Source organism: Varroa destructor, unplaced genomic scaffold (genome assembly GCF_002443255.2).
Source record: "Varroa destructor unplaced genomic scaffold, Vdes_3.0 BEIS01000002.1, whole genome shotgun sequence".
Classification (NCBI taxonomy): domain Eukaryota; kingdom Metazoa; phylum Arthropoda; class Arachnida; order Mesostigmata; family Varroidae; genus Varroa; species Varroa destructor.
The window spans coordinates 25,113,568-25,139,841 of record NW_019211455.1 but is presented as its reverse complement, the minus strand read 5'-3'; the positions used below and the strand labels follow the sequence as shown (position 1 = coordinate 25,139,841).

The 26,274-nt window shown below is 41.4% G+C and overlaps 1 protein-coding gene and 1 long non-coding RNA gene across 18 annotated transcripts in view; one reads left to right on the top strand and one right to left on the bottom strand.

The window, feature by feature from the left end:
• Positions 1-26,274, bottom strand: part of Stacl (SH3 and cysteine-rich domain-containing protein) — a 148,125-nt gene that overhangs the window by 11,250 nt on the left and 110,601 nt on the right. For 7 of the 9 annotated variants that reach the window (XM_086979231.1, XM_022793964.2, XM_086979229.1 and 4 more), the window contains exons 7-12: positions 23,758-24,004; positions 21,058-21,275; positions 16,747-17,036; positions 10,739-11,101; positions 4,531-4,563; positions 1,637-1,801 (exon numbers count right to left, since the gene is read on the bottom strand). In XM_086979231.1, coding sequence (XP_086835357.1) covers positions 1,637-1,801; positions 4,531-4,563; positions 10,739-11,101; positions 16,747-17,036; positions 21,058-21,275; positions 23,758-24,004 — 1,316 coding nt within the window. The remainder of the gene's footprint in view (positions 1-1,636; positions 1,802-4,530; positions 4,564-10,738; positions 11,102-16,746; positions 17,037-21,057; positions 21,276-23,757; positions 24,005-26,274) is intronic. The other 2 variants (XM_086979228.1, XM_022793961.2) reach the window with 2 other exon arrangements.
• On the top strand, positions 843-24,306 carry LOC147757573 (uncharacterized). 9 transcript variants are annotated; one of them, XR_015320378.1, is made up of 7 exons: positions 900-1,160; positions 1,368-1,738; positions 2,377-4,676; positions 22,017-22,075; positions 22,512-22,745; positions 23,458-23,528; positions 23,788-24,306. It is a non-coding gene; the product is annotated as an uncharacterized LOC147757573 (long non-coding RNA). The 9 variants fall into 9 exon arrangements; XR_015320381.1 differs by lacking the exons at positions 22,017-22,075; positions 22,512-22,745; positions 23,458-23,528; positions 23,788-24,306 and adding exons at positions 10,718-11,150; positions 11,725-13,443 and having other exon boundaries at positions 843-1,160; positions 2,377-3,077; positions 3,746-9,412; XR_015320375.1 differs by lacking the exons at positions 22,017-22,075; positions 22,512-22,745; positions 23,458-23,528; positions 23,788-24,306 and adding exons at positions 9,511-9,667; positions 10,718-11,150; positions 11,725-13,443 and having other exon boundaries at positions 898-1,160.

The following is a 26,274-nucleotide window of genomic DNA, read 5'->3' as shown; positions in this document are numbered from 1 at the left end:
TGTGGGTCGAGCTATACCAGAACCCATGGCTGTTCATTTTCGTTGTTCTGACTTGACTTGTGTTTTTTTTTTTTTTTTTTTTGTTTCATCCCTCTTCGACATTTCGCTTAGCATCACCTTCTTGGCCCCTTGATTCATCTTAGCAAAAGAAAAAACCAAGGCTCCCAATCAAAATGACAGCATCGCACAGGCGTATCCTTGTCATCTTCTCTATGTTTTTCGACTTGTGACGTATAGGCACACGGTTTTTTCTGATCATGTGACAGTGTCACTTTCATTCGACGCCATTGCAGTAATACAACAACGGCAGAGTTGTATTCTTGCCCGCATCTCTGCCCCATCCTAGCTGCTCTCCATTTCAGGCAATTGGTTTTGCGCGGTAAAATGTGTGTTCTCCAGATCCCGAAAGTTAAAGTTAATCCTCGCCAAAGTTGAATCTCCTCTAGATTTTAACCTTTGTCGTTTTTCGCCGGTTTCTCATTTCAATACCGCCTCTCAGCTATGTTCGACGCCGGCCTTGCAAAAGCATAGCCGCGTCAAGATTTGTCTCTCGGCTTGCCATGCACTACGAGGTATGTTTTTAGCTACAGATTTGAGGTCAAATCACTGCTTGTGATTTTAATACTGGAACGTCCGCTATCGCAATTCGCCAGCAGTGGCTATGTACCGAGCTCCGATCAGCACCTGATCTTGCTGTTGTTGCTACATTGAGAACGAGATGTAGATATCGTAGGTGTAGGTAGAAATGTTCGAATGCTTGCCACGTTTTACTTGTGGACAGAGTCTCACTTTACTTTTCCAATACCTAAGCCGCTGGTTTAGTTAAAAGAATAGCAGCGCATCGGCAGAACGAGGGCACGTTCTTTTCTATACGTGCGCGCCCAAATGTACTTATACCGATGTAACCACGTCCACGCACACGGTTCACTACAGAATGCCTATATACGTGTGCTACTGTTCACGAATGCGTGCTTTTCTGCGATGAGCTAACACGAACAGTTAAAGCTCATTGTGTGAATGAAGTCTGCTGTAAACATCTGGTTTGTGCGCATGTGTCGTAAGTTGAACAATGTGAATTTGACACAAGTTAGAAAATTAGAATTAGCCGACAGTTAGGTATTGGAAAAAGTAAAGGATTGCACGAAGTCGTAGATGTGACGGTAAATGACCTTTCGAATATATTCATGAGAACTAAGCTTACTCGAGTTCCACTATGTGGATATGGTCGTTTCCATCTGCGTGTGCGTATCTAGTACGGCACACCCTACACACTGTATTTTATGCAAAACCATGTAAAGTGCTTGAACGAATTAGTAGCTTCTCTTGGTTAGTGGCAAGTAATCGTTAATTTCGGTAATTGTTTGTAGAGATTACGTTGTTACGACACGGTGTCAGGGAAGCGAGCCGTGCGTCAAGCTACGTCCGATTGCAGGAAATCCGTACTACCTTGAACGCTGGAAACGAAGTCTTTACGATAGCAGATGGCCAAACAGAAAGGATTGCTACTGCTCTTAGCGGCGTTGTCGATGTGAGCGCTGTCTAACCCAGTGTTGTCGTCGGAGAGAAAATGCACGGTCAAAAGCGACCGTAAGCAGTCGCAACGACTGGCCTAAAACTTGTTGTCGTAGGGACTTACACTGGCTATGTGAGCCGCCGTGAGACGTTGGAGGCCCGTGGTGGCCTGGATGGCTGGGGTGTTGTTGTCTTCGGCGGTGCTGCGGATCTCCATTCGCGTCAGGTGAGTCCAACGAGAGGGACTTCATTCGAAGGTTCAGCCTTTTCCTCTGAGGACTATGGGGGGCTACGAACAAAAGAAAGACAGGAGCAACAGACAACATCGTGTCTGCTCGGTCAACAAGGCATCAATCAATGAGCCAGCCAATCAATCAATTGATCAACAAATCGGCAAGCAAGCCCAGCATTCAATTGTTAATAGCAAAAAGCTGCACACGGCTAAATCGCCACTTAGCGTAAGAATTGTACAAGCATCAGCTATGTAGATTAGATTCGCAGATTTCGATTATTAAGATGGTTATGGATGTAGGTACATAGGTAGTTAGCTGTTCGGATAGTGGAAAATTTACTATCACGGGTATAGGTTTAAAAATAGGTGACAAGCATATTTATACGTTTTGAGGCAACAAAACTATACAAATTCATTGTACATATAAATACCTATATTGAAAATGAATCTTGTCAGGACAAAACTACTGAGCTTGGGAACTGGACTAAAATAGGGCTGAGACCTTAAAGGGCACATGGCCTCCATACCATATTGAATCAAGTACCCGTTAAGCAAACGTCTATAAAACAACAAAAAAAAAGTCAGTGCTATAAGGTATATAATTTGTTTTCTGCTTCAATCGTATTTTTTAGGGTATGTGTTGTAGGCGGCTACATCCGAAAGTCTGACCTTAAACGGGATCCAACGACGGCATCGCAGCAAGGCTGATGGCCAAAACAGCTTTTATTCGTCTCCTGAATATCGATATTTAAAAACGCTTATAATGGAAACAACAGAAAGTAACCAAGCCTGCGCTGGAAAGCCACGTCATTGCTTCTAACGATCTTTCTAAAGCAAAGTACATAACATACAAGAGCCATGGAACATCGAACATGATACACTAATTACTGCTCGTATTATTGCACAGGGGCAAAGCGTCAACCCTAGCTAACTACCACAAAGCATCGAGCACCAGCAGCACAGACATTAAGAGGGCAATAGCAAAATAAGGCATGCAGAGAACCGGTCATGTTTGAAATTATTTCATCCATTGAATAACAACGTTTGAGATCGCAATAGTGAATCCAAGACGTATGTCGAAATGCTTTCAATTAGGCCTTCGTTACCTCCCACTGCAGTACTCTATAGCTCCTTTCAGTGGCGGAGTGAGATGAATGTAAACCTACCGACCATCTTCGATCGATACTGTCCTGCAAAGTCGTAGAACTCAGAAAAGTATATGGTACATTCGTCCTGAATCTTCGACACGGCTCTTGAGTATCTAAATATAATGGTCCGGAAGGACAGGACCAAGGCTCGTTATGACAGGGAGAACGCAGTTAGGGTCTGACAGGTAGGCCAGGAGCTTGTACTTTAGCAAAGCTCTTCCGAGTATTCATGTTAAGCATTAGGTGCTACCCGATTCTGGAAATAAGTCCAATAAGTGCCAGTGTTCGAGCAGCACTAGGCTTTTCTAAGTAGAACTAGCATTTCGTTAATTTCAGTAAAATTCATCTATTTCATAGAATCAATATAAGAATCGAGAACATTTCGAACATCGAGCTATTTCGACCTTAGCCACACCGCTTATAAATTTAGCCCAAGATTACTCTCGCACCCGAAAGAAGCATAAGTCTGCAATTATATCTGTTATACGTCCCATGACTAAGGGTAGTCCTTGTTTATTGTTAGACATACTCGTGAAAATGTCAGTATTATAGTTTCTACTGGACACGGACAAGAAGGTATTAAGTAGCTTTTTACTTGCGGAAAACTAATGGGGTGCAGCTTTTCCAAAAGCGTGTTCAGCATTTGATTAAGACAGATTCGAATATAGCATGATATGCATGAAGACGTCCCTAAAAGATAACACAAAACTAAGGGCCTATCCTAAGCGCTTTATGAAGCTGTAGGTGAACCTAGAAATTTTAGGCTTTAAAGGTGTTGTGTGTTCGGAAGAGCGCGGATACATTGTGTGATTATATTCTATTTTTTTTTGTAAAATTATGAATCATATTGAAGGTATGTGGAATGGATCTTTATGCAACGCATAGTGCGCTGAGAATGTTACATCCAGCACGTAACAGTCGGCGCTATCTACGTGTAATAAACGCGCAATCGTAGTAAGCAGTCGCGGTACTGTTATAAGTGAGTTCAGGGATGAGTGGCGGGACGAGCCCAGACAAACACTTAAGACACACCTATTCATTTACAAGACACGATGGTGGCACACGCATTAACGTGAAGCAGTGTTTGTGCAAAACTCTATCGATTCAGTGCAGTACGATGTACTCTAAGTAGGTATTACAGAATAGCAAATGAAGAGCTACAGAGATTCAGATATAGAGCATACGAAGACACAAAGACGAATCTATTAACGCAAAGAGATCGAGGGGAGAGACTAGAGCGACCAAAGTGACGTGACGGACACTTCGAGTAAAGGAAATTGAATGAAGCGAATGAGATATAAAGTGGATAAGTTAAAAACCTTAATGGCTAGTTGAGTATATTTACTATGTAGAAAAACGAGAAGGAACAAAGACAAACATATACAGAAACAGAGGTAAATTTGTGTAGAAGAGATAGAAGAGAGGAAAAACAAACATATACCGAAACAGAGCTAAAATGTGTAGAAGAGGTAGAAGACAGAAGAAACAAACATATAATATACGTTACATGAAGAAATACTGGAAAGACCATAATGCAGTACAGACGAGTAGTTAAAATGCTGCCTGAACGGAACAAGAATGAAGACTCAACGAAGAGCAATTGTAGAGACAGAGAAAGCAGCAATCGTTGTCTAGTACCTGAGACAATTTGGCGTCGTCGGTCGGCGAGGGCTATTGGAGAAGGAACAGACGTTGTTGTTCGCGGCCGCATCGCGCGTAAGCATCATCACGGGGAACAAAAAACAAAAAATATTAACTAACGATAATAACGCCAGTGAAAAAAGGTACGCTTATTTTTCCTTTCGTTTTTTTCGATTTGATGATAGCAAAAAGGTCAAAATGTCGGTTGCCATTTTACCGATTTCGTCCGCAGAAAAAATCTTTTTTTCAGATTCGAACTTAAGAAACAACAACTGCAAAATATCTTGTTGTCTAACTCAAAAAGTGATAAATGCACACATTATCCTAACTTAAAAGACTCGTGCATAGACTTGTTTTTTAATGGTCTCATAGTAATCAACTTTATTATGTTGCCCGAAGTTATTTAGAAGGTCGAAAACTTGGAAACTGCTACACCATATATAGTGTAATAAGAAATATATATTTTAATATATGTAAGATGTGCACCCCTTTATTGTCGGCCCATAAAAGCTTGCATTGTGGGAGCTTTTTATATACTTGTGCTTGGCGTTAGGGTACCTAATTTTGCTATTGATGGCTTATCTGAGAGAATCTATGGTAATTTACGCTATGTCATCTATTGCCCTCTTCGAAAGATGGAAGCATGGAGGTTGCACGATAAATATAAAGCATAAATATATCAACGATTCGAGGCATCTAGCGCCATTAGACATATCCTTCCTGGATAGTGCCTTGGAAGGCTATATGCTCTTGATATTCATTGCGAATAGAAGCATCAGCATATGCCCAGATCTTTTGATATTGCCACCAAAATCATTTTCTGTCTTCTTCGACATTTCCTCGTTCAGCCCCTTTCTGGTAAAGGGCACAAATTGACTAATGTTATACCCATAACGACGTCGTGCTCCACGTGGGATTTCTGCTGGTAACTAGTTCTGCTAATTGTACTTAGAATACAATACACGTATTCTCATTTGTCCTAGGTTTAATTCATAAGAAAATACTTTTCTTGCTTTTCTTCCTCATTCTAGTCGTTTCGTTACAATCTAGAACACGTGCTCGAAGGAGTTTCATGCGAGCCTAAAGGGAGACCAATTGGCCATGCTTTATTTTGCTCAAACTCGTTCTTCCATAGAAAACTCTGAAGTGAAGTCATCTTAACCGTGGCCTTTAATTCCCCAGTTTCCGTTTCTGAGATGACCCAATAACGATCCGTTGTTTTGTTCGGCCTTCGTGAAGGCCTTCGTGCTTAGCGTTTTTACTTATCTTAACGCTTTTATTTTCGAGAAAAAAAAATACCTAATCACAGAGCTTTAATCTTCGACTAGTAAACGATACAATTTTCAACTTCTGAACTCACTATTCTAACGTAATAATAATCCAACTTAATCTGAGTAATAACCAGTTTATAGCCATATGTATAACTAAGACTATCTGCCAGTAAAGCGTTGTTTAAACGCAATTAATATTTTTCAATATTCAGAAAGGCCAACAGTAAATATATGAATGTGTATATAGTAGGAAAAATAGTCCCTGTAAACGACAAAAAATATTCTCTATCGTCGATGCTGACAAACATTTTTATCTACTTAAAATCAGTAGCCGAAACGCCGTCTATTAATATAGTCGACTCAGCAAGGATATTTTGTGTCGAACAACCTTTACAGTTACATGGTCGTTCCTTCAAAAATCCAGCGCTGTTTTACAGCTAAAAAGTCTGCGATAGTCTCCATAAATTTATATAGGGGTGATATGGAGCTATATATGTGTATCGGAGGCCTTATATTCATATCTACATTGACGACAATATAGTATAAATAGAAAGAAAAATAGAGGAGTATATATATATTATACACTTGTAAAAAGGTTGACTATTATGCGAAGCGTATCACACTGTGCCAGAAGATAGTGAATCCTGTTGCTAAACATCATGAGCCACTTCCAGCCAGCCACCCTGCCCTTTCGCCTCCAATTTCCTCTTTTTTTACAACTACACTATTGGCCCACATCGACATTCGCGCATATCTTTACGATATAGTAGGACTAGAGACGTTGTCTAGTTCTCTTACCAAATAAATAAATACTATATAGACATGGCCGCGCCGGAAGTGGTGATGGGGGGGGGGGGGTAAAGCTTCTACAACTTCGCAAAATCTTACCAAACTTGTTGCAAAAAATCGAATCTATTTTATGAGAATAAGTGTGCCATGCTTTCAAGTTTCTTCTTTCGGTCTGTCAGTCACAGTGATCCTCTTTTCTGCCTATTAATTGTTTTACGCAGTCATAGGCTTATTCACATACAAAGCGTTGCTTGGTGGTCATCCCCCAAGGCCTCACTACAAAGACCATTTTCTAGGGAGGGCAATAATCCCTTCCATTTTAAACGTTCTGTCCTGGGCTGGTGGTTTCCTTGATCATCCGTTCTCGAAAAATGACATTCATCCGTTCAAAGATGTCATAGGTATATTTCCGTACCTATAGGTACGTAGATATACAAGCATATAGTTATAAAAGCGAGTAATAAAGGTGATCCAATGGATGCGGCGCCTCTAAATACTCTCGACACATATTCAATTTGTCGGCGGCAATAATTCGCAGAGGTGAAGCACTACTAGAGGAGACTAATTGAAACGTGTTCGAAAAAAGTATGGATAAATAGTCCTAATACGTAATTAGTACGTAAGCGTTGATTGTTGATCAGAATATTGCCGATGCGTCGAATCAAATGTGCACTGAAAAACCTGGGTAGTTTCGGTAGCGGTAGAGAACCTTAGAGGGCCAAAGATAGTTGAAGAGAAAATTGTCTGCAGTGCCTAAGAAAAATGTGAACAAGACAGGTTGAAGGAATTTCGACAAGGTTCAATCAAGCAGGTTAATTAGTGACGGCGAGGTGGATAAGGCCAAAAATATGACAGGTTGACTTGGACCTGAAGCGTAAAATATTTAGAAAGAGCTCTGAGGATCTAAAGGGGTGTCGACGGCGAGCTATAACCGTCTATCTTGCAAAACCGAACCGCTTGCGTAATGAGGACTTGACAAGTGCTGCATAACTTAAATTAGGAGACGCTTTTTGTGGCGAAAACTTACAGAAACAGATCATACAAGCAAGAAAGAATTCTTTTATGGCACACAATCAGAAGAAATTATCATTTCTCCTGACCGTGTGCCATAAATTAATAAGTAAATAAAATTATTAAATCAATTAAACTATTCGACAACTAAGTCGTATAAGAAGAACAACTACAAGATCCAAGTGAGTGCGAAAATATCCCAGTTCGTAGCCTTTTCCCAGAGACGTCTCCTTCGAGACCGACCTAGAACTGAAATCGGTGTAACACAACATTGCCGGTTGAATGCTAAATACAGATAAAATATACGAAAACTAGGGTGTAGTAAGGATACCCGCGTTCGATTTGATCAGTAGAGCTACGAAGATGGAGATTACTTCGCCAGTATGCCGTACTGCTGACACAGTTTGAATATGAAGAGAGAGAAGCCCAAAATTAGCCAAGCGCTAAAGCGGATTAAAGTGAAGCCGGTCGTCTTTCCGAATTCTGATTTATCAAAGAATGCGCATCAGTACTGAGACTCCAGAATAGATAAAGCGTTTCTTCTCTCCAAAAGGGATCACGTCATCTTCTGAAATATACATAGATTGACCCTGATATCGCTCTAGTCTATAAAGTACGCGATTTTACGCGGAGAAGATATGCTGTTTATTGGATTGTCGACTTGCCTGCCTTTTACACGTGGCTCCCTACACTTCGATGAATTTTTAATTAGCCCGAAAAAAAGGAAGCTCCGATGAGCGTCACTAGCACGGCACCACGATGAAACCTATTGCCAACTGAAATGATACTTTTCTTAATTAGCGTATTAGTAGGTGCAGAGTGTGTGCTCTCTTGTTTAGTGGTCGAACTCCGCGAAGATTCAATTAAATGTATCTCGGTTGTGCGTTAGCTGCGAGTTGAAATCGATTGGCGCCTTCCATACGTGAGCTGCCGTGTCACTCGATGTATCGGTACCGAAGCACGCTTCAACAAGTGCCAATAGGTGAAAGCTGAGTCAAAAAATTGCTGGTCCGACGAACTACAGGTAGTTAGAGGCCAACGAGGCGACAGAGACAGAGAGAAAGAAAGAGAGTGCAGCTGAGAGAAAACCGGCTAACTAGGCTGAGATAGTGTAGCACTAATAGAACGATGGCTCGTTCGAGCTAGCGGGGTTAGCGGGTCGTTAGGCGTGCCTGTAGATAATTTCTGAAAGATCATCCGGAACAAGAAGCAGAGGCTCGTGGTGTCTTCCTACTTGTCGCGATTAGTGCGATTGAAATGGCTTCTTGGGGACGTACAGCCTAAATTTTGCGTTCTGAACCTACCGTCAACCAGCGATCAGACAACTGCTCGATTACCTTCTTATCCCTCTGAATTCTTTAGTTCCCTCTCTTTTTCTCTAAACACCGCTATAGGATGCCATTATGAAGGCGACGTCGCGCTTATGGAAGAAGGACTGTACAGACTAAGATATAAACGACAACAAAGTTGCCGGGCTTGACGACAACAATAATATTCAAATAATAAGACAAATATTGCGTTTTTTAAAATGTTCATGGCTGGAGAGTGAGGTTCGATCACGAAGACGTTCACCCACACACGAAAGCACTAAGTTAGCAAACAGAAGAAGGGGAAGAGAGGAGAGAGGAAATACAGCATGTGAAGATCGTAACGAACAGTTTAATCGTTGTCGTCTAGAAGAGAATCTCCATACTGGTTGTATATTGGCCCCAAAAGTTTTTGCGTATTGTTTGTTGAATGTAAGCTCTTCACTAACAATGAAGATACACGTCAATATCTCACAATGAAAACACGACGACAAGCATAATGTAAGAAAATGCATTATCTATCACATATATATATATATATAGCTTATTTAATTCGACTAATGTGTAGCACGTATTTACTCAATGATGGTACTGTACAGGAGCTTCCGGAGATACTTATGTCTGCACGTGTGCGCTAATCTTTATTTTGTAACTGCTAGAAAAGGAAACCCTTCTCGGCGAACTAACATCCGCGTAAGAAGAGCAGTAGCTGTATGCCTATTCACCGTTTCTATTGTATGAGTAGAAGCGTTGAATGTAAGTAATATGGAAACACTTAAAGCCCATCTAAATATATCGGGCGTTTTTGTGGTCTGCACATAGTATTTGCTTGTTATTCAGTCGCACAGGGCACGAAACCGACGCGGTAACGGCGCTCAAGCCAAGACATTTAAAGCAATATCGATGTTACAATGAAGCTAGATAGTATTCGTTAATGTGCTATGTGTGTTCTTGTCCACGTGTGATAGCGCCCCTTCGAACTCGGATCAGCCAAATTTTTTATTTTAGCTCTTGAGAAGTAAATATATATTTTAAGGTGACGGCTGATGCGCGATTTTGAGCGGGCGTAAGTTGGACTTCGGGCCATGTCTATCATGATCTATGATGGATATGGCCCGACTCGCTGAAGATCGTTTAGCATGTCAGGAAAATGGCACTACATAGTCATTAATCAATGTACATCTTGCACGCATAAACTTTGTTTATGAGAAACTTTTAGCGGACCTTTTAAACCTTATACACCATAGGCATATGAAAACAAATTCAAAGTTGTTAGTATTCGTTCCTCTAACTCATACTGGATAGACTCATATTGCCGAGGCAAATTCAGACATACATACATAACAATACGACAAATCTGGTCTATTTATGTGCGTTATATAAGATGATCACCGTATAACGTGCATTTTTTTCTCTCGGGACTATAGCTTAACTCCTTTTAGCAAGTTTTTGGTCATCCTGTAGACATACTATTCGACTTCCATCGTAAAACCTGACCTTTATGTACGCATAACACAGGAAACCCACTCCCCCAAAACGTACTTTTTAGATATTCTCTATAAAATTCACCAGAGTGGCCACTTCGACCGAGTCAAGCAATGACATACAGCGACAGGCAGCGTAAAGACACCTCTTTCGTGACACCCGCTTCGATGGCACTACTGACTCTTTCTTACGTTAGCAGCCACGCCGTGAAAGATTAGCTAAAAAATTGAATTAATATAAAAACGGCTTACTGAATATATGTTATCTTTGTGCTCCTTGCTACTTTTTGCTAAATCCATGTTTTGCCTTGCATTTTACCAGTTGTGTTGTTAGACCACTGACCTGAAGAGGAGGAGTGGTGCGGCGCATGTGGTGACACGGTAAGCATATGCGACGAAGAGGATGTGGAAGAGGCGTTCGAACGTGGCCGGCGTGTTTGTAAGTTGTCGGATCGCTGACCCGATGGCAACAGGCCAAGATTCGAACCGGAGCTCATGGCGTTGCCCTCTTTGAGTCTGCTGCTGCCAGCACCGCTGCTGCCGACCTCTGCCGCCTGCTTAAGCAATTGGTAGATGGGGTCAACGCTAAGCCCCCCGCCCCTGCCTACGCCTCTTATCGCACCCCCCGTGGGGCCGAAGCCCCCGAAGGCACCCGTTACTATGCTTCCAATACCAGGTCCACATTCTCCGTTGCTCATCGCCAGCTCTACAATTACATATGCAGTAGCGATAACAAAATGAGAGTATTTGGTAATGTACGTAGCAAGTGATATGGTATTATTCATTTCGATTCGCCCGTACATATATATATGACATGTGTTTACAGGAAGAGCGGAAAATTGAAGATGGGCTTAGAGTTAGTAAGCCTTAACTTTATAGTTCGGAAAAAATAGTCTTTCTATTCGGAGAAAGATGGAGTGCCAATTGAGAAAGAGACACACTCGGCTATGAACTTGCCTTTTGTTTATTTGATTCTTCTTTAAGAATAGACTCACTCGCCCTAAGCCTCATTTTACCCTTATTCTTATGTGCATGTACATATGAGTTATGAACGAAGTAGGCCATTCATCGGGTACTGACTAACTGGTAGGCCGCAGGGCTTTATAAACTTATTACCAACCAAAAGTAGGATATTTATTGTTTATGTAATGCACATTTTGTTTCATTACCGCCACGCAGCAATCAGAAATCCAGTACTCGCCCCTCACACCTATTGTGACTTCGTTCGTTTGAACCAATAGTTGAATAATCTCGTAAATAATTTTATCAGCTTTGCGTTATGCGTAGCTATATGTTCGGTAATTATGTTGTCTTCATTTTTTCCGGCAGAACCCAAAACCTTTACCAGTTCCGTCACTGCGAAGGTAATTCCCTGCGGCCGAGTCCGTCCCTTTGAGCTCTGCTCGCACCCTCAACGACCCCCAAACATTGCTCCTAGCATCGCTCTGGTACAAGCATTCGCAGCGCCTGAATAGCGCACAGGTACCTACCTATCTGACTACTTTCCTGGTCCTGCTTTGCCTTCGCAGTATTTTCAACAAGCCTTGGCTCGTAATAATCATCGCAGAATTAACTTGCACGTTGCTAGTTGCGATTCACGATTATGAAGCTTGCATTTGCGGTTTAAACAGTTCGTCGGCGAGCTAGTCTACTTAGCAGCAGCCCCATCGCTGAGAAGTTAGACCGGTGTTTGGGTGCTAATTTTCCCGGCGGACTTGTTATTCGCGCCGTTTAGTACCCGAGCAATTACTGATATTTAAATATCCACGTACGAAAGATGAGTGCCCACTGTCTTGGAAATGGCTTTAATGATGACTGTGATTTTTGTGGATCGACTTGACAAAGGAACACAACGACGTATCTTAAAAGAATATAACTTACGCCAATAAATATACATAACTTTTTCCATAGACATAAACGCAAAAACATAGTTATATAAATAGTAGAAATAGTATTTTGTTATACATTTTCACAATGGCCGAAGCTCGAGAAGCTTCTTAGCATAGGACCTGCTTGATCTTTCAAGTTCTACATAGGAAGTACAAAATGTTATTACGGAAAGAAGATCAATGTTGTACACTTCCTACTATGAGACGAGATATCGGTTCTGTCATATGGTTTACATGCTTGACATTTCAAACGTCCTGAGATGAATATGCCGTCATAAAAGCTATCGGTTAACTTCATCTTGGTGGAACAACTACCAGCGAGGGACGAATTAAGGATAGCACAGTGGTGTCACAGAGTGATGGAAAAACTGTAAGCAGAAAATCGTTATGGAACAACACGTAGAGCTATAATAGGTAAATAATAAGATAATTGCGGCAAAAACGTAGCATGGCAATGTTGGGTAACGTTTATATAAATGCGTAGTTTAAAAACATGTTTTTTGTTCATTTAGCACTTTCAAGTATTATGCCTCCATGAACAAGTCCTTTGAATCACCTATAGGTGCAGCATCAAGATTTTGCCTCCATTAGGAGTCTAATCAGAGGAGATCTTGCTCAACCCACGCGGGAGTTTCTCTAACAAATATGAAATGGCATGGCACCATACTAAATATCTATAATTTATTTTCCCCTATTTATTATTATCCCTTTATTTGATGATTACTGATATCTGGGCGATAACTTTTGCCACGCTGAAATCTGCAACGATATGGCAACGTGTCTGTTAATTACGTATACGTGCCATGTTATCACCGAATAGACGTATTGTACAGTGTTATCAACGTGTGACAATAAGGATGGCTTTTTATTTGGGAAGTACGGTCGTTGACGCGTCCCATAAGGTCATGTGCAGTATTGAGGTCCTATGCCCATTCGAGGACAAATATTGGAGTCCACACTATTGCCTTATTCCATATATCGGTTCATATAGTATTGATACATAAATAGTACACAATTTGTGTAAATAACGAACGTTGTGATATTACCGCAGGATTCTATAAGCAGAAGCCAGCAAAAAAATTTGCTCAGCTAGTTCCAGCTTGTTTTAGGTTACGAGAGTCATTGTCTACATTAAATGATTAAAGGCTTATCTCTATAATGAGCTTTTTTTTTCTTTCCACTAGACTCATAGGTCGCAGGTCGAATAGGCTCTGCTCGATTGAGCAAAAGGCAAATGAACAAATCCGACATTGCAAGACCTTAACATACGCAACGACGTTCCCAAGCTTCCTCATATTAACAGGTACAATTCGGATAACGATGAAGCATTAACAGGAATATGCTACGTCGAAACCATCTGCTGATGTTTGCTACGCGAACTTATTTGTAGCCTGTATTAGTTCATCTGATGCCAGTTGTTTATGAAGCAAGTGTCTGGTACATTTCCAAAGAGTACCAGTATCGTTGGGCTACATGCTGATGCAAACATTTGTACTTATCAATTTTCTAATAGTCGTACATTCAGCAGGTGCTACTATTCACGCAACAGCTGGCGATCCTCACGCTATACCGATATCATACGGGAGACTCGCAGTAAATTTAACCCAGTTGAATTAATTATATGCATTAAAAAAAATCATTTCATCTCAACAGCAGGAATATTTACCCCTCTCGGCCCAGTGTTACGTTAAAGTGAACAGGGCTTGTCAGCCCCTCAACTTTGCCCTATAAGCAAGTAAAAGGAAAACTAGGTTTATCCCTTGAAACCTTCATTCTCTTCGCTAGCATTATGCGACACTGATGGAAAAAAACTGTTGCCCTAATGTATGTGTAACACTCCAATACGACACTAGCTAGCCCGGACGTGGAGCTTGGTCTCAATGGGACTGACAAGCCGTCAGAACAAAGGGAGATCGCAACAACGTATATTGAACTCGTGTAGATGTTGCCTTTCATTTTCACGGGGCTAGGTTGGCAGGCAATGGTACGAGCCTGAAATTCCACTAGTCGGCCATTCTAACTATATGTTTCATCCCTTACTTCAAGACCAATCATGTAAGTGAATTAAGGTAAGAGAACATCAATGAGAAGCATATATGCGTACATACTATAAAAATACAAATTTATTTTTATTATTTTCAACTATCATAATTAATAATAAACGAAAACGATAGTAGTCACACACAGTTTGTGGAAAGATTCTACGCGGATGATAGCTGAATAAGTGAATGAATACATTCAGATAGCTTTTTTGCTCGAGTTGAATCTTCCCGCCATAGCTACGGTCGCTTCAGATGTGTGCCTACGCATCCACTTGAAAATACTGAAACGTAAATAAATGAGTAAACAAGTGGTGCATTTTATAGATGTATACGTTTGCGTACTGAATGCTACTCGAGTTATTGCGGTCCTATGTGTCACACTCTACCGCAATTCATCGCACGCATGAATCATACGCTTAAATACACAAGGACATTAAGCCTTATTGAAGCTTATTTTTTCAGTAAGTGTTTATACGAGAGCGGGTTTGTTGCTAACAGATGACCTGGTGTCGCATATAGTAGGAAAGCCTTCCGACAATGCATCGAAAATTCGGATTATTATCCAGTGATAGATAGAGTTCGTGGAGTATACGCCGGACAACGGGACCTGTGTATCGTTGGGTTAGCAAGAGGATACGTTAATATTGGAAAATTATTCTTTGCTGTCCATCTTAGCGTAGTGATGCTGAACCTGATGTCCCTATCATATCTTCTGCTCGTTACCTTGGCGCCTTCCGTATAAGGCAACACCAGTTTTTGCCAAGGCCGACCAGACAAACCCTATTGTCTGTACTTCCTCTCGCTTCTGATTAAAGTCAACCAACAGCTATAGTCAACAGTCAAGAATCCTACTGATATTCCCATCCGGTTCCGGTCTTCATCCCTTCTCTGCTACGTTGTACGCTCTGCAAACTTGTTCGCTCGGCAAATGTTACGTCCGCATTGGCTACCAATAGTACCACACCTAGTGGCAGTTGCAAAAAAAAGCAGGGCAAGTCAAACTGAATATGTGTCAGATTAATGCCATTTATGTACTACCCTAGTCCCCCTTTTTCTGAATGCTCTTCTATGCCGTTTTTGTGTATCTATGGCCCGGTGACGTCCAATGGACGATGGCGTGTCGTAAGCAGCTACGGTGGCCTGTGGTGTGACAGGATCAATAGCAGCAGTTTTCTCGTACGATGGTATTTGTCCGGTTGAACTATGGAGAATTATTGATCGGCCTTTTTTCGCTTAGGGTTTAGTTCTTGTCTCCGTGATAGTTCCGTGGTAAAATGCCTAACGGCGGCGCTGGACGTGAAACTCGAAACATTCAGACTTAGGTTTTTAGCAAAAACCGGTACTGGTTAAGCTATATGTAATAGATAAATATCATAACAAGTGTTTAGTGAATAAATACAGCAGGTCTGCCTAATGCATAAATGTTTTGTTCAAGCCCGGAAAAGATATGCGTTGCGAGCGTTAGCGTACTATACAATATAAATTAAGCTTCTATATATATATATATATATATATATATATATATATATATTAAGATTTTAAAAAAATCAATCGGGAAATTAAGCTGGTTTTTGTGTTAAGTCAGATTTATCGTCAGGTGGTTTGGCGTTCCATTTAGCCGCAGAGCAGAATTCAGGATGGGTAGTAATAAACGGACACAGATTAAGTTGAGAGTTTTTAAGTTGAAGCCATGTGAAGACGAGCACTTGATATATATGACGTGGGGAGAAAACAGAATTCCTGAATATATTTAATGGACCACCGTTACGATACAAAATAGACCTCGACAGGTTTCCGTCTTGGAGAAATCCAGTGAACCTCTACTCAAAGGATTAAATGTGTTAGATAATATTTGAAGAAGAGAAAGCTAGCAAATAAGGTAACACGGAATGGAAATTCGATAATACTGTATGAGGCAATCAAAGTACAAAACCAGCACACGAATAGGTTTATAAAGAAGCTCTTAGTCATTTTTGCAGAATACTCTAGAATGGAAATTGCGTGAACTAGCGTATACCCTACTTAATATACGCCTTTTAGTTAATAATTGACCAATTTAACTTTCGGTAATAATGATTATGTTACTCGAAAAAAATGCCGCCATGCATACAGGGATATGGTATCGACTGCCATTCTACACTTTTGGCTCTTCTAAATGCCCCATATCTCTAACGGTTGCGAAGAGTATAAGTTGGTAGTACGACAGGATTTCACAACGATTTGACTTTAAGCATATCTTTGTAGCCGCTAAGTTAAAATGTCTATCATAATATATGCATAGCGAAAAGACTTGATTATTCGCTATTAAATTGAGGTCAACATAATAGCCCTAATAATAATAGCCCCTATTGATATATATATATATATGAGTGGCCATGAGCTAGTTTGTAAATATTAGATTCATTATGGGTTCAACTCACTCTCGTCTTCATTATCAACGGGGACGGCGATCCTGCTCTCGATTTCTGATGTACTTCTTTGACGCCTGAGTAGCCTCGGTTTCGGCTGACAGCGAGGTACCTTGTCTTGGCACTCCGCATGCACGTTAATCTTACACAGCTTGCACTTGAGGCCCTGCCGTACGTGGCCCCGTAAAATCTCCCTGCAGACGTCACACGCAGCCACCTTCTTGTATGTATACTCCTGCAATATATGTTGTCCGCTTTCAAAGGGTGTCATTTTTGCCTTCTTATCGTTTCCGCTCTCAAGCCTGCAAACAAAGCAATTGATTTTCATACAGTGATTTATATATACATCTAGATAAATCGGAACGAAAAAGACATTGTGACAATAAATGCATTTCCGGTTCCAGTTGCATGTCGGTATATAATGTCCTGCAGCCGAGCCTCGTCGTTGTACTAACGGTGAGATAAACGAGCAGCTACAGAATGCAGAACCCAATATGCCGATTCACGGAAAATTTGTAACAAACTAAAGAGGAAGGATCACTTGGATTCGATGGAAGCAACAGTGATTACAAAATTAGTTGTACAATGGGCGGCGCAGACTCGTCTTGTTAGTCAGCAAACGCTCAAATCTCTCGAAAGGTACTTTGATCGTATTAAGGCAATATAAGAAACTTTTGACGACATCATCTAAACAACATAGGCTCCAAAGGGTAAATCAGAGCATGAATACCGCTACGCTGTTGTTTAATATGGGAAAAAAAAACTAGAGAAGTGTATTCATTTGGCACCAACAGTGTAAGTTACTTGTATTGTCTGCGCAGTAAGCGGTATTCGGCTTGCTTCAATGTCCGCAGAGACTATACGAGCTTACTTCTTCTTTAATAAGAGGAAAATAAGAACGCGGGCTCTGTACAGTCATGCAGCAGCCACTTACACGGTTCTTAAAGGAACTCGGCTGACGCGCTTGCGAAAGTTGAGCAAAGTTACAATTTCGCAATGAAACGTCTAAAGGGAAGCCGCTAGATACACCGACCACTTATACAGGTTATGGATGCTATTTCGGTGATCTACGAAATTTCAAGAAGAACTGACAGCAAGGCGATGACATCCTGCCCGGTAGAATGGCCAAGTGAAACGGGTTCAGGAAATTTATTGTTCCAAGAAATGCATTTGTTCTTTTTCCCATCGGTGGGGATATAATACTCTTCGCCATACCGGCTAATTTCTAATCGTCGCCAATCAGTCTATTACATATTAGGCGTTTATTGCGATGAAATACTCTCACTAAGTCCCGTCTGAGAAAACTCACGAAAAGAACCTTTATTAGTATACATGTCAGACTTTTGAGGTATGCCAAAGTTCAAACTGACTCAAATGATAGACAGCACTATTGTGACAAGAATCTTAAAAAGCGAGAATCGACATCTTTTTCTTTCAATATTTTTGCTGCCTTTAATGTTGACTCTACATATAGACTATTCGATACAAAACCTAGCGGCCACCAGCTGCGTGTGGAGGAAAGTCCCAATAACGTAACATGCGTTTTTATCATGCACAATGTAGAAACAGTTATATATGGAACTTTTGTTGCTACATGATACGTCTGATTTTCACTACGAACCCAGCTCGCTGTATTTCATAAAACAAAAATGCAAAATTACCTTGCGAGGGCTCTGCGAAGACTGAGTCGGGGTTCAAATAAAGTGCCGCAGATACACATGGTAAAGATGTTAGAATACAACAGTTTGGGTTTTCTCCGACAACGGGATCACACTGGCCACTTATTATTACGAAAAAGCAAAAAGGCCTAGGTTGTCGTTCTGGGCGACACCTTTTTTCTGAGAGACTGTCTTCTCACGAGTCTTTGTTGCCGATGACAATACGATTTTCTAAAGGTATGGCCTCCAAAAGGCGCAATGAACGTTCTACGACTACATACAGCAGGCACCAAGCAGATCCCTTTGAGTGCCCTAATATTCATGACGACAATGCGAAGAAGTTGATTTTTGATTGAATGTACCTCATTCGCATAAACTAATGAAGAACAAATAGCATCCATCAAGTTATCCGCCGGGAGGTAATGCACGAAGAGCGAATGAGCTAGTCAGTAAATCGTAGCCTTATTCATTTTTGATGGATTTTTTGAATTCATGGTTGAGAGTTTTGAGTAGAAGGGAACACTCCGAGATTATCAATTGCAGAATTGAGCGGTCCAGAGAAACAACCGCATATAATTGCGATAGGGAATAATGTTTTTTGGAAGAAGGAAAAACAGAAAACAGCAGGAGATAAGTGGAAGGGTACCCGGGCCAGATCAGGTACGAGATGGGCTCGACTTCGACGCGCCCTGTGATCATAAGATTTTTTTCGGTATTTTTTTTCTCGCCTCTCACATCTCCTTTCCACTTTCTTTCGAACGCGCACTTCTTTGTCTTTTCTTGGTAATAGGAGTGGTCGTACCAGGTCGAGTCGAAATGCGGTAATTGTGCCTGAGTGATCTCGTTGTGTGTCTCCCTGCCTTCTGTCCCTATTGCTTTTTCCACAAACGCTTACTAGGCAACTTCCGCAAGGTTGCAGTCTGTTTTCAGATCTCGCGTTGATGCAGAAGAGTATGGTAAAGAAGGTCGTGTTGTTCATGTCAGATCACAATTCCTGAGTTAAAAGAGTGCGAGACAAGAAAAATAGCAAGCGTACTAGTTGCAAATTCAAAACCACCGACACGATGCCGTTGGCGGTCTGTGTTAGGATCAGATTCATATAAACGAGCGGATACGTTAAGAATAGAGGTTAAGGGAATGAAAAGCACAGCGATCTAGAGATCGCAGGGAGGCTCACGCATACGAGCTATTCGTTGTGGTGGCGTGCCCGTGGCGGCGACCCAAGACAATAATGAGTGGCAACTAGCCTCCACTCATTTTCCGTTGAAAGCAGCAATGGGTCGCAGCGGTCCTCCGGAGCCCTTTCTGTTTTCCCTTCTCGTCAAGCTTTTCATTCGCTCGTTTTCCGATCCAACCAAGGCTGGAGTCGGTTTATGTTAACCTGCCAAACGACTGTTCTCTGCCTTACCCCATCATATGGGAGTCTCAAACAGACGAGAAACAAACATGAGAGAGAAAAGAAACAGCGATCGCACCATGCCTCTATGTGAAAGTACCCAAGAGCACCCCAGCTCTCAAGACATCTTGCTACTGAGTCTGTGCAGAGTCAAGATAGAGGGTAGTTATATCATAGGAAAGCATGCTGAGCTGCTTTTGGCCCGACAGCGGCGGACGGGATTAGAAAGCACGCAAAAGGGTAAAACCCATCAGCCGAAGGTGACCATACAACCAGCTGAGAAGCAGAGGAAACTTCCCATCGCCACTAACAGCTTGCGGTCCTTTTTTACCTTCTAAGCCACGTGCGGTAGAAGGACATCGTTCGCAAGTTTACCACTACCTGGCTACCAGCCAAGGCATAAAAACTCAATAGCCAAAAACATAAGGCCAACAGAACAATAAAGAAGCAACTTTGGTCAAAAGTGAACTCGCGTGAAACAACGGCAGCAGCGACGCTAGCAGCGAAAACTAACGGCAGATCACAATAGAGCACGAATGAGCAGCGAAAGACACAGGGGTTTTCGATTTATATTCAGGTCATCGTTCGGCAACTTAGGAAGCCTTCGCTAGCTTTTCTGAAAGGTTTACCAGCTGGGGTAGTGGAGACAGCTGCGTCTTAGTTCTCTGAATTGTAGCTCGTAGACAAGCGGGTGTCTGTGTTTGTGTATGTCTATAGTTTTATGGAGGCAAGTCTTCTATCGAATGCTCATTCCTTGTTTTTTCTACCTTGCCCCTTGGCTATTTTTGGAGACACTTTGCCTTCTGTATTTACAAGCGAAGTCAAGAGATTGCTGCCGCCAACGCATGCGGCACTGATAACGAATTTTACGTCTACCGAACACCTCACAGTATCGGTCATGTACTACTAACATGCACATTAATCCTGCCTTTTCTCCACAGTTTGAAAGTGCTAAGTTTACAGTACACAAACAGAGCAAGAAATAACCCAAACTATAGATGATGTCTAACTGCGGAAGCATTCATACTTCTACTTACAAACTCAGAATAGTATCGTTCTTTTCTGAGATGCAGTAATCCGAATCTAAATCCGTATATCCGGGGGCTAATATCTTCAGGAAAATTAATCTGATTATATTTATACATGTTAGGCATTTAGACAATTATTATGAACTAAACGTTTGCCATTCTCAATATTGTTATCATTCATGAACATGTAAGCCAGTGCACTGAAGCATAAGGCGTACATACACGTAATTGTAGTACTCACTTATCAGAGGCCCCACTATTTCCACCTGTCTTGAGGCTTCTGAAAGCTTTGAGCCACTTGTTTTTAATGGTGCCCCCGCTAGCGTTCTGCTGGAACGCAGCGGCGGCCGCCTGCAGCGTAGCTAACTGGCTGCCATATATACTACCACTTCCAGTATTCCCGGCGCTAGAAGACTTTGCACTTCCAACCCCACTGGCAACGCGTCCATCTCGAAAACTCTGAAATTATCGCATATAAGATAAAAAGATATATGTATCAAAACAGAATTTACAGATCCATAATATAGTGGGTACACGCCGATCTTCTATTTTTGCTAATAACATGATTAAGGTACATGTGCCTCGGTTCATTCGCGTATAGCTCTCTATGGAAAGCCCGATCAGTCAGCCCTAGTCGCTAATATAATTTCGCTTGAAAACCGAACGTCTACGTAATATTGCATTTATCTGCTAGTTGATGTACGGCGATCTCGTCTAACGTATCCAGTGTTTCACGTAATGACGGCTTTGCGTGTACCTTCTACCAATGTATCGTTGCTGTTCTTACGCTCGTTATTCTTAGTATGACTATTTTAGGCAAAATCATTTTTATGACACGTGTCAATGCAACGGGTTTTCGAACGGTCAAGGCCGGTTCCGCTGCTTTTAGCGCGTTCGACAGGGCGGGATTACTACGGACAGTAATGCTTACCTAAATACTAGATAGATTTCGGGTCAAAGGACTCGATTATTGATATTGCTGTTAAGGCCAAATTGCTATTAAAAGGTGGATATATGGTCATATGTGCGATGGAAATAATAATAGATGTTGTCAGCGCAGGTCGATGCTCGATGGCTCCACGCTAACAACAGTATCTTCGTATAATTACATATATTAGCAATGATAATACGAACTTCTAATAACAGCTGCCAATTAAATGTAGTCTGACAAGTTTTTTGCTTTTTCCCCACCTACGGAAGAATCCTCAAAGTGCGAGTACACCCTTCTCCATCTATTGCTAGAACAATTGCAGCTAAGGGTGAGTATCAACTGCTAAAGGGTAGCACAATCTTATTATTTTTTTGTTTACAAAAATACCAATTAAACAGAGGTCAGTATAGCTTTACTTGTTAACTGTAACAGAAAAACGCCGTTCTCGTCTCAAAAAAACATTTAATAAAAATCTTTTACAATAAATCCAGACGCACCTATTACAGTACCGTATCAGCGCCGGTCACAAATAGAGTAACAAATTGGCAAAATTAATATATATTGATATTTATGTAATATAATATTAATATATATTGACCCCGAGTCTCACATGAACAACAACCGAACTTAGCAATTCCAGTCAACATCAGATACTTTCAATGCGCATAAGGCTTTCTCCATTTATACATACATCGGTGTAAGTTCCACATAAAAATTTTCTTTGACTCGGCCTTTTCGGTTCCTGAACTCCGCGGAACATTAAGCGGAGTTTGAGATCAGAAATTAGAAGAAAGACGGGAAGAAAAGAAGGACGAGCTAGACGCCGAGATTGAGCCAGCGTGGAGGACGGCGGCAGCGGCAATAGTTCCGTATAAATATTGCTATGGCGCGTTCTGAGACACTTGTTCCCTCAGGCCAAACATACCGAACAAACGAACAGGACTTCACTAAACGCCCGTCCATCTCTCAACCTTCCCATCAAGCGTCACATACAGGCTGTGTGTGCACGTTTTTTTAAATTTATACATTTTGCTTAGTTATTTTCTATCGATCTATCTCACCTTAAGTGAACCTAAGTACCTGCAGGCATACAGCCGCTGCCCCTTCGGCATTTTCTTACAGCAGCTCTCGATCCTCCCATTTATCTTCGCTCTTCTTTTGCCCCTTTCTTCTTGAACATTAAGAAGCTTTTAGCTAATTATGAAATTGAATGCAGTGGCGTGTTGCGATATGTAACGCTGTCGGCTGCGGTGTCAGTGAAATACGGACTTTTCATTGTTAACTTGTTATAATATCGTCTGCCGCATTGCGCGTTCAAACAAACGTACTATGCTAGTAGACAGTATTAATATATGTGAAAATCGTGGTACGTAGAAGAAACACGTTAACAGCGAGATAGTAAAGTAGTGCTGTTTTTGATACGAGGGAGTACATGTCTTTATTTCCGCCGGGGAAACGTTTTCAAATTTGTTGAGAATAAATATTTTGACTGAACTTCGTGCGGGAACTACGTACAACTTAAGTTGTCCGACTAATTGATAAATTCGAGACGAAAGTTGTGGTCTGATTTAGTAATAGTAATGCAGTTCGAGTGAGAACAGAAGCACTGAGAAAAGACTATGAGATATGTGGGATTAGATAAAAGGACTAACATGTTTTAAAGCAACGTCCAGATGGTCTAATGAAGGTTGTTTCTGCTTTTGATTGTAGAGCTGATCATGTTCACGAATGCAGGCCGAAGTCTGATGTTCAAAACAACGAAACTGACAGGCGGCAAATCGGTAATTCCATTCACTAGATTATTGCAGATAACGAGTGACCTTTCGATCTCGGACTTCGTTGTGAGTGTTGCTCTGTCGAACCTCCATATTGAGTCAGTTTACGTAGCCTGTATGTTCTCTACAAACCTATTTTTCCACTCAGCTGACAGTTTAGTAACTCCTATCAGAGTGCTTCTTCCTGATATCTTAATGATGTTCTTAGTCAAAGAGAAATATAGGGAATACTCACGTTGGCATCTTGTTGTTGCGGGTTTCGCAGCGTCGTTTGCCCCTGTGCGCTTGAGTGTTGGCTGGCCGCATTCTGCCCAGCCATCGTATAATCTAATGCAGGAAAACCGTCCAGCTTCCCACGGAAGAGCTCCAGCTGTGCCCTAACTGCAGCCTGGTGTATCTGGGCTACCTGTAGGTCGAACCTTTTCAGGCACATATCCTCTTGAAGCTCGTTCGCTTTATTGAACAGATTCGACTCGATGCTTCTGCACCATTTAATCGATAGAAGACAGTTGGCGATCGAGGACAACGCAGCAAAGATCGCAGATATAGGGTAGGACAGTGAACGAGAACGTAAAAAATACACACAAGATGAATTCTATTAGCATTATGAGCATGCGGCTATGCAAAGCGTTTGTGGCCCTTGGCCAACCTGAATGAGTATTGGTGTTTTTTTCGATAAGGCTACAAAACAATATCTTTCACTAGTAACACAGCAGTTTTTAGTTTGGAATTCTGCAATAAAATTAACGGTATATATAATGCAATACCGCTTCGGGAACGCTGATTTTCCCATCAGTAATTATTTTAAAACGTAAATAAGACACCTAGCTATGTATACCGAATGTAAGCGCCATCGTTAAGGGTTGTTTCAAGCGTCTGGTTTACGCTCCAACGATAAGTGAGTAAATATGTAATCCCATCTTTATAATTCGCTAAATTTAAGCGATGTAAGTGAATCTTGAGGCCTCTCAGAATCCTGGTTACGCTTTATAGATTGAGCCGAAATTACTAAGAAACATCGGCAAATATACATTCGTGGTCGTGTTTCATCATAGACTGTTCTTGCAGGCTTCAGGTTTTTATAACATATTTATAGAGAAAAAGAATAATAGGGTAATTATCAGAGCTACTGCACATTCGAGCTAGCAAAAGAAAAGGCTCTATGGGAAGCGGTCACGATTTTTCCATTAACGGTGTATAGATTACATGAAATACTTTAAAAATTTACGACAAGATAAGCAATATGGCCCCTCTACTCAAGTATTGGTCATCGTTGTACAAAATAATCGAAAGGCTTCACCGATCAAGGCACTGCCAAAAGTAAAAAATAAATAGTTGGATTGAAACTGCAAAAAATCCATTGAATAAACATTCGTTGAGTGTAAGTTGAATGCTTATTATATACATTTACTTGCCGTTTAGTACATCCGACACCAAGGTAAGCGACTAAACCCAATACCGACGATACTATAACGCGTATGTATTGATATTTTTGCCTATATCTCACGCTCTCTCAGATGATTTTTAACAATGTAGTGTTTTTTTTTCGTATATATATTAAGTTAAAAAGGCCCCCATAAGTACATCCCTAATTTTCCTTCTCGGTTACAAAAATCTAACTTGAACGCTTTCAACGCATTTGATCTAGCCCTAATAGTTTACACACGCCAAGGTCCTCTTTTCAGCTACACTTTAGATTTTGTATGTTTGTCCTAGACCTATCGCTCGAGTCACATCAAATATCATTAGCGGCATCAGTGTGGCTCCTGCCCGATTCGCAGATCTGCGTGTGTGTTGAAAAAGCAGTCTTTCTATCTCCCAGCCATACGTGAGTAAACGCTGTCTAGCAACAAACAACATTGCAGATTTAACGTGGCTGGAAAAAGTAGCAAGTAGCCCTGCGCTCTATCGCTGCTGACGTTGCGCTCGTTGGCTTCTAATGTGGGTCTGAGCTTCGGGACTTTTCTGCTAGCGAGAAACCGAAACGGAAAAAGGCTACGCGACCATACAGGGGAAAGTCGAAGAGACAGCAAATGAGAGCGCCAGTGAAACGTGGGAGAAAAAACAACATACACCGTGGGTCAACGGTGGAGGCACCCAATAAGAATTGGGTCAGTCCAAGAAGCTGGCAAGCACAAGCGCAGCGAGCCACGCCAGCTACTTTGCGCGTTATTTCAAATGAGGATGTGACCAGCTCCCAACGAAAACGTGTGTATCGATGGGTGGTAAAATAATCCTAATAAAGGGCTCTAAGGTCGATCAGCTACTGCAAACGCGGCGATGATAGATCATTCTCAGACATAATTCGATACTGTTCGATTAGAGCACGGCAAATTGCAAACAAAGCAATGAAATAAGGAACAAAATTGGCGAGAGAAGAAGGAAGAAAAAACGATAAACTTACATCTGATAGTTTAGCTGGATGCACGGGTTTCGCACATCAGATGGAGCTTTTTAATGTGGTCACGCTTATGTATTTTGAAAGATAGACGGATCGCAGGCACCATTGCCCCTGCCGCGGATGAAATAACGGTTAGGGCACGTAGCTGCCACCGAATGTTCGCTTGGCATTTGGTGATGCCCCAAGAAAGGCAGCTGGGCAATCAATCAATCAATCACGTCGGTCATCAAGTTGCCTTCGCCGAAATCGCATTCCGCCAAGAAAATGGAAATTGTACAATTATAACGCTCGTGGAGTTGTTTTATCTACCTCAGGTCGTATCTACAGCTTAGGTACATTGTGTTGGGTCAA